The 8,833-nt window shown below is 42.6% G+C and overlaps 2 protein-coding genes across 3 annotated transcripts; one reads left to right on the top strand and one right to left on the bottom strand.

Annotated features, from left to right (window-relative positions):
* The first annotated feature begins 813 nt into the window (after positions 1-813).
* Positions 814-4,992, top strand: LOC110975205 (uncharacterized). The gene is made up of 3 exons (XM_022227462.2): positions 814-1,108; positions 1,328-1,372; positions 2,333-4,992. Exons 1-3 carry the CDS (start codon positions 1,036-1,038, stop codon positions 3,595-3,597), a joined length of 1,383 nt encoding a protein of 460 aa, XP_022083154.2. The 5' UTR covers positions 814-1,035; the 3' UTR covers positions 3,598-4,992.
* On the bottom strand, positions 4,984-8,800 carry LOC110975252 (protein CEBPZOS-like). 2 transcript variants are annotated; one of them, XM_087144737.1, is made up of 5 exons: positions 8,702-8,800; positions 8,379-8,489; positions 7,283-7,463; positions 6,437-6,481; positions 4,984-5,616 (listed from the first exon to the last, which is right to left on the bottom strand). In XM_087144737.1, exons 3-5 carry the CDS (start codon positions 7,389-7,391, stop codon positions 5,504-5,506), a joined length of 267 nt encoding a protein of 88 aa, XP_087000863.1. In that variant the 5' UTR covers positions 7,392-7,463; positions 8,379-8,489; positions 8,702-8,800; the 3' UTR covers positions 4,984-5,503. The 2 variants fall into 2 exon arrangements, with proteins under 2 accessions (XP_087000863.1, XP_022083269.2); XM_022227577.2 differs by lacking the exon at positions 8,379-8,489.
* Positions 8,801-8,833: the final 33 nt, after the last annotated feature.

Raw genomic sequence — 8,833 nt, 5'->3', positions numbered from 1 at the left:
TTGTATATACTTCAAAGCGTATAATTTATAAGCTTGCCCAGCCATGTGCCAATTGTTTTTAATTTTATTTGAAGTCAGTCTTTTCTTCATTAAGTTCATAATTGTAAGTTGTCACGGACCAATATCAGCAGTAATTTCAACACCAACTGCATAACGAGCTTCGGGGGATTGATCTCATAAAATGTACTTTGAATAAAAAAGGATCTCGTCAACACAGACTTGAAAAATATAGGCCTATTCATACACGTTCCTACCTTCGTGGCCAAAGGCTTTTCAACTGACGGGCTGAACTTGTGACGGGGGCACTTGGGCAAGGACAAATCCAGGGGAATACCCCCCCCCCCGTTATCAGAGAAAGTTTTATTCCCAGACTTTCCTTCCAAAGGCCTGTAAAAATCGCCGAAATGTAGACCCCACCCCCAGAAAGGCCATGCTAAGTTTTGGTCCTCCAAACAATGTTGCCCCCTCCATTCCCCGGCCGAAACTGGTTCCAGATCGGGCCAGTGCACCTGGGGTTTCACATTTTTAAGGAGGTACTGAAAGCAACTGAATTAACAGATAATATGTACTTTGTGCCATTCAAGAACTCAGACAGGGAACCCTGTCACGGTGGGGCGAGGGGTACAGCCATCTGCGGGGTCCGGAGGCATGGTAATCCTATAGACTATACCACCTACCCGGTGTATACAAAAACATTCCGAGAGTTCGGATTTATCACGTGAGCCGGCCAGTTGGCAGCAACGAACTCTACAGAACTTTGTGACCGATATCACCCGTGAAAAGAGACCTCAAAAGTAAATATTTGAGCATGGCGTCACAAAGATTATTCTTCTAGTTATCAAATTCTTAAATTAGTTACATATTCATGGCTGTATTGGCCTCCTGACGACACCTCGTTTGGCCTAGCTACAACTTTACCAAGCCCACTATCTCACCTATCATCCCCCGAGTGGGTTAGTATCTTTCTGTGCAGAATCCTCAACACGGAGTGTATCATAGTTGCCATAACCGTAGTAGTAAGCGGTTAAAAACAAAATGGTCAACCGCCTAATAAAGACGATCGCAATTCTGTTAGTTTTCATCCAGTGTGGATCAGCGTTGAGTGACGGTAAGACATTCAATTTGGGCATCGTTTTGGGAGTTGTCAGTATGAACATTAACCTTACAAAAGCTGCAGAAAATTAAGCCAATATTGTGATCGAGGTAGAGAAAAACTTGTTTGGTTTCAAGAATGAAGGAATTTTAGAATCTTATGACACAATCCTCCCAACCTGTGAGGGATTACTGACAGACTTAGCTATCTCCGTCTTTTTTTATCATTCTCTAGAATATGCCGAATGTCCAGAAACTAAAGGACCAACCGTTTGGATCGGTAAGTAAAAACACACAAATGGACTAACGGTTACCCCGCTTCTATCAAATGCACATTAATACGCCTCTTTCGAGCCAGTGGCGTAGGCCTAACCAGCGGACGGCAGGAAAACACAGTGCTATGTTCTCTTTTAGGAATTGAAAGCGCCAGCATCCTAGCAACTGCAGTGTGGATAGGGACAAAAAGGACAATCGTTTTTGGACAAAAATCCATTTTGTCCACCCCGACCTCACCGCCGAGCTTTCCGTTAGAGTTGATGACAAGTCGTCAGACAGCCTCGTTTTGTCCATGGAGTTCAACCGAGTCTTTCTTTTTAACTCTAGTGAAAGATAAGTGATATAAGTGGCTGAGTTTAGATTCGACTATTCCCAAGTTAAGGACAAGGCAATCGACGTCGTCACGCGAATACATGCACGTGTACCGTGTGGATCCGATGGATCGCGTCTACCTTTTTGTTCCCCAACCATTTACATACACGAAACACACGGTTACACACTTTCCTGAAGACTATCCCCATAAACGGTTAAAGCATAGAGTAAGGTTGGGTTGGCTTTTTTTCCCCTCGCCTTCCACCTTTGTGGTCCGGATTCGAACACCGGCTCGGTCCTCAAGTGGATTGGGTTTTCAGTCCCCTACCTGATTTCGTGGGCTTTACCCAGAATATTCCTCTGGGGCTTTCCTCCCACCTCTGAACCTGTTACTACTTCTCATTGTCTACTCTTTCAATGTTTCTTCAGGCTTGCCTAAGGTGCTTTTGAGGAATACTTGGTGTCATCACCAGAAACAAAATAAAATGGAGTGAAAGAACGCTCTTATGCTCTAGTGGCACCTCAAACAGCTATAATCCACTACTTTTTAAATTCTATATAAATCCTCGTCTGGTCTCGAAGAGGCCTTCAAGTTATTGTTGAGCTATTTTCACCAACTGTTTTCTAACTTTTTTTCAATGAAACCATGCAGACGATGCACCAGATTGCCAAGCCAACGCATCGTACTGTCATCATTTTGGATTGGATTATGTTTGTACCGTCAACATCACTGAAGAAGACCACTCTTGTCTCGGAGGCACCCAGGTCATGTGTGTTCTTCCTCCAGTACCGCCCCTACCGAAGCCCCTTCCCGTCACCACCTTGAAATTGATCACCTACAATATCTGGGAGTTGACATACCTTGTATCCCTGACCGGTCAGCGAGAGCGCACCTGCCGCATTCCTGCAAAGCTCTTCGAGATGCACCCAGAGGTGGACGTCGTCGTCCTCCAGGAGACGTTCATGGGAGGCTGCATAGTCAACGGCAACAACTCTCTGAAGTTGCGGGACATCCTAAGGGAGTTCGGTTTTGTGTACTCCACGCGTACAGTCGGCGACTCACTGGCTTTTCTGCCTCAGGGAGGAGTTCAAGCCAAGCGCAACTCCACTGCGGAAAATGGGGGCGTTTTCGTCGCGTCGCGTTGGCCGATCGTCAAGGAAGAGCAGATGGTGTTCGAAAATTACGACAGCACCACTTCAGATGCACTCTCTGCCAAAGGGGCTATGTATGCACTAGTCCGTAAGACCGTCGACGGGGTCACTAAAGATTTCCACATATTCGGCACCCATCTGCAATCCAGTGAGCAGCCGCAATCTCCAGGTATTAGAGTCCTCCAGGCAGGCGAGGTCTTCAGCTTTATGCAGAGCGTGTCGATTCCTCTTGGTGAGCCGGTGATATACACCGGAGATCTCAACGGGGACTTCATCAATAAGACCGAAAACGCACGGGCTATAATAGCTGCCCTGAACGCCACCAAGCCTCCACTCAGTGGTTCTCTCGTAGTGACCTACGACCACCAGAATAATGACAATCTCGATCCTATCGACAAGGAGGCCGAGTACCTGGACTACATTCTCACCAGCAATGGCCACGAACAGCCTCTCACGGCCACTTCCAAGGTACTCCGTCCGCGGAGCGACAAACCCCTCCTAGTTTGCCGAGGCTTTCACCTGATCTTCAAGTACCCCCACTCCCCCGACTGCAGGAAGACGAAGACCATCACTGATCTGTCCGATCACTACGCTGTCGTGGGCATCTTCGAATATCCCAAAGACATGGCCGAAATGACGACGCCACATCCTCACCGTCAAACAACCAGCAATGGCAGTCATAGTTCTCCCTCCCCTTATTGGATGTGGGTTTTTTACGCTGTATCGTTGGCGATAGGCTTAATGGTCAACTCGTCACCAGTCTAAAAGACCTAAGCCTTTCTGAAGGGGGACTAACGCCACAAACCACTTCCATTTGAAATGTAAACTGGACAGCAAAAGTAACTTGCCATTTCTGTCAAAGGCCACACATAAAAATTCCCCCTTACTAATCACATGCACAAAAGCAAGTGATTATCTTTATAACAAAGAAGAAATTGACATGCACAGCAACTTGGTTACTGAATCATAAGTCTCAGAACGTAACAAAATGAGCCTTAGATTTTACGCAGAAATCATTGTCACAGGACGAAATAAAGTAGTCACAATCATTACTTTTCTATTATGTGTATGCATAGTCAGTAAGGATGGCATCCCTATACAGAAACCACTCGTGCACATCATTTGGACAAAACAGGTGTTCACTTTGTCATTGGTTGTTTAAAATGTTGTCCATTCATAGGTCATTTTTGTTTGGTAGAGAGTGCTTTTGTGTTTTTGGATTCAGTAACCAAGTTGGTGTGCATTTCTAATGCATTTCTAATTTCTATGGAGTTAATTTTTGTGTGTGGCCTTTGACAGAAGTGGCAAGTTTCTTTTGCTGTCCAGTGTATTAACTGAAAGCGTGTGCTTCTAGCCTATAGATAACATTGAGATAGTTTAAAGATGGCGTTTGCACCTCTCATTCGCTTAATTCCTCAAGCACGCCCATTATGCAGCGCAAATTATGGATCGAAGAATAACGTTGGAATGTATAGCCTTTAAAAGAACAAGAGATATCCTTAACATCACGTCCAATTTATCATCACTATTTCACTCTTATTTCAATAGCACTTAATGATCTTAATAAGATTTCAAGTTTTCTGGTATAACGAGAGTATTTCGGTATGGAATGTAGGTTTTCCACACATTTCGATTTTTTTCCGTCTTACCTTATGTACGATTAACTTCATATTTGTCTCGTGACGACGAGGACACGCAATAAGTTTAGTCAATGGTTATTTAAGTGACCAGTGGTGGATCTTTTTGAGTGATCAGTGGCGAATAGTTTTATGCATCGGAAAGATACTGCTGGCATTTTCCAGGTTGCATAAAATGTGCTATCGCATAGCCATGAAAGATCATACCACAGAAAAAGGGGGGAAATTGCTTACCATAAACTAATGAAAAGAAATGCGGGACGATAAAAATGACATGCCCTACAAGATTTTATCTGACGGGACTATCAGAGATCTTTCAAAGTTTATAGTAATCCATGAATGCTTGAGTGCACAGCGGACGCTAGCTTTTTGCTGTTATAAAGTCAGTTATTTTAAAAACTAGAGGCTTCCGTCCAGACGTTTAGCATCCATTGAGAGTGCAGCGATCATGTGCCTAGATTTCAAACTTGGGTCTGAGACAAAAACCATAAAATTAAAGGAACAAAGACTGTAGTGACATGTACATCATTTTATTTGAGTCAGGTTTGTACACTTATAAAAATTAATACATGTATGGTATTAGAGGCCTGTTTTCCACATACAGTTAAAGCAGTTAAAACATTCCACAAGTTTTGATCAAACTTATACATATATTTTAAAGTTAGTGGTATTTTAGTAGAATGCACAGAATGCACTACATTTGTAGCACTAAAATGTTCTGCTCGAGATAAAGGTTGATAGGGCTTGGATGTGTGAAGAATCTCAAACACTAACGGCCAGAATCCCTGCAGAATGCAACATCATTAACAGCTTGAGGATACCAGAAACTCAAACAGAACTTTCATGTTGTAGTGTTTAAATTAGAGATATGTATCAAACACTGCATCCAACTAAATACAGAAATTAGCAGTTATCATAACTTCTAAATATGTGAAAATTTAGAACAAAATTTAATTTTCTCAAAACTAATCATATACAACACTACCACTCACTGAAAATACAAAACATGAGTGAATAGCAGTTAATCTCAATCGTCATGATGATTTTGTGTTAGTATCCATGTCCGCATTTCCGAGAATGCCCCAAGCCCTGTAGTCATTTGGTCTGGCATCTTTAATCTGTGCCATTTCTGCCGTCCGGTAGAAAACTGTAAATGCACAAACCAGGGGATAATGTTGTTAGAAAAATTAGAACTCTGCTTCGTCATCTGAGGAAAAAAGAAAATTGACAGCCTGAGTGTCAGGCTTGCAGCTTGCAGCATCAGAGATTTCTCATTGAGAATGGAAACTTGGGAAAGATAACAATGAACTAAGTTTTGTACAGACTTTATCCTGACCACCTTCTTGCCTGGATGGTATCAATAACAGGCCATCACTTGGTGAACAAGGGGTCAAGATTTTCATATCTCTCCATCTGTAGGTTCCATTCAATCTACATCGGTGTCTCCTCCCACCTCTAAACATGAACTTTTCTTTTAATTACATTTCATGACATTTATCCCAATGCTGCTTCAGGTGTGTGATTTACAGTGAGCTTTTGTTTTCGAGCTTCTTCAAAATGCCATAATTTTCATTTCAGTGTACAAACTGCATGCAGGGGGAAGCCAATTACACTTTTCAAATGTGTAAAACATATTGACAATACCCTGCAAAGATATCATCCTTTCTTCCATTTTAGTTATTAGACTCTGCAGGGAGGGGGGTGCTTCAAAGGGAATGAGTAGGTTTTGTGTGCCCCAAAAAATGGAAGAAAAATTGGTTGGCTCTTAATGAATTACCAATGCTCAGTACTTTAACTTTCATATTTCAAGAGAATCAACCCCCATGCTCAGTTAAGGTGCCAGGGATCTACTCGATCTTGCAAAATTTATTTCACATTGGATTTAGAAGAATCTGGGAGATTAAGGTTAAAGTACACAGGCGGAAGCTGACGAGGGAAAAGAATGGGCAATTATATTCAATACTTACGTTCAAGAACATAGGGGTGATTCTCATGCATGTGTTTTCTGTAATCTGCATTTAAGCCAAAACAAGAGCGTGATAAAGGCATTTAAGTGACAGCGGATCCTAATTGATGAACCTTCCCCTCCCGGGTACTTTTTTCCCAAACGGTTGTAGTTTCTCATCCTGTGATTGGTCAATCACATGCATATTAGTGCACTGTTCTTGACCACACAAACCAAATTTGGGCTTTTAGAGGCACAAGGATGTTCATTCCTCACTTGTTATATACAAGATTGAAAAGGAGAAGTAAAAACAACAGAGTGTATTACAACCTCGGACCATGAGATTACATATCGGGACTACTTCCGTCCACATAACAATTGCTGAGCAACGGTGATTTTTACACGCTTATTCCTTATTACATAACTACTCTTTAAAGCCTTGGACAGAGTTATGAATAATGCATAAGCACAGAGGGTGCCCTCTTTCAAAACTGTCAGATCCCATTTGGGGGAAAAAGACATATGCCCCCTCCTCACAACATTCCATTCTGATCAGTTCACAAAGGCAAAATTGAGCCAGTGAATGCTGTGGGAATAAGCCATTTGCAGAAAATCTGGTACACTGAGTTAGCTGACTGCACATAAACATAACGATTTGAATTTCCCAGACTAAAGACACTATTGCTATACCTTGTGATTCAGGGCAAGTTTTTGCATAGCGACCACCATCTCTGGAATGAACTGGTTCCTTTGTGCCTTTCTTATCCATTGAGAACAGTATATTGTTGCAAGGCGTCTCTTATGTAACTAAGCAAAAGCTTGCCCCGAATCATGACGTATAGCGACAGTGGTTTTAGTACAGAGTTACCTTGGCTGATGTTCATTTTGTGCCACACATAATACGCTCCTCCAAAGGCAGCAATTTCAGCCGCAATTAAGTACTTGGAAAAGCGCCACAAGGCCTCAGCACCCCACATCCTGTGCCCAAGTGGTTGCAGCCACTAGATCAAAGTCTGACTGTATAAACCGGCCCTCCTTTCATGAAATATCTGCAAATAAGACAGGCTGCGAATGTGCATGGACTCGGAAAAAAAAGGTATGTGCATCTACAAGCACATATTACACCGCATTTGAAGTATAATTAGAAGTACTGGGGTACAATAACCTTTGAAATCCTCTCAGCTGAGCATGCTTCAGGTTCAACATTTAGGAGAACAATTTGGAAGACTAGTTATTCTCTTGTATGATTGAATAAATCAGGTAATTATTCTGGTGATCAAAAGCAATAATATTTTAATGTAAACATTCTCTAAATGTTAAAACACAGGCAATGAGGCCAAGTTTCATCGAATGTAATAGATATTGGATCATGAACTGGTTCCCATTGTTTAAGCTACTGTTTTCTGCAAAGCACCAAACATTCTTAGCATTTGGGGGACTTAAAAGAGTTTTTACCATGAGGTGTCTGGTGTCATGCTTCCATAGTCACTGTGACTTTGATTTCACAAAATGGGATGCAAAGTTCATGCCATTCAAAGTTAATGGGGGACTTTGAGAGCTTGGCAGCAGCACACATACCGGTCCTTTTTCATCAAGCCGCATGTGCTCAGAACTGTTCACACCTGCTCAGAACAGGCGCATGCTCTGAACTGGTAAAAAGGACTGTTGTGTTTGCTGCCACCAAGCATTTCAAAGTCTCCCATTATCCCTTAGCGTTTAAAAATGTCCCCCACTAGAACCAATCAATTAAAGGTAGGGCTCTATTCGAATAGACTAGTGCTGCAACAGGCCTGGGGGAACTCAAAAAGGGTCTATCCAAGGAGAAATAAGACACAGTTCTCCTCAGTCTATCATGGAGTAATTGCAGAATACCCCACCACTCCAAAAAAGGACCCCTGGAATGACTGGTTACATGGGTACAAGGTGAAAATCTCTTGAGAAGAGTGTGACACTTTGACCTGTACCTGGCTATGAGGTTGATCGTGCGGGGTGCCAGGATTTGTCATGCTCATCAAACCCAACCCACGGCTCCCTGCCTTCACCTTGCGTTTTATGAAGTGTGCGCATTGCAGATGCTGCAAGGTTCAAGTTTTACATGTAAATTGACACGGAGCACCAGTCCATAATACAAATTACAATGCCGTGAGCATGGATGGAGGTCGTGCCACAACATGAACCGTGTGCAACTTTTTTCAGACATCGTGACGGCCAACATGCAAGAGCTCTGTTCTCTTTTTCTAAAACAAAAACAAAAAAATAATATCCCTTAAAGGAAAAAGAGTCTTACAAATTTTGCTTCCTTCTGAGGAACAGTCTCTTCGCGTCAGTCACTGTTAGAAGCAGACTGAAGGGACCTCTCGGCCTCGGCCAGCATGGCCACACCTTATCAAGTGAGGGCGCTAGTCCGCTTTTAACAGTG

Source organism: Acanthaster planci, linkage group LG01, assembly GCF_054643075.1.
Source record: "Acanthaster planci isolate LZ-2023a linkage group LG01, COTS_SCS, whole genome shotgun sequence".
Classification (NCBI taxonomy): Eukaryota; Metazoa; Echinodermata; class Asteroidea; order Valvatida; family Acanthasteridae; genus Acanthaster; species Acanthaster planci.
This window is presented reverse-complemented; position numbering and strand designations above follow the sequence as displayed.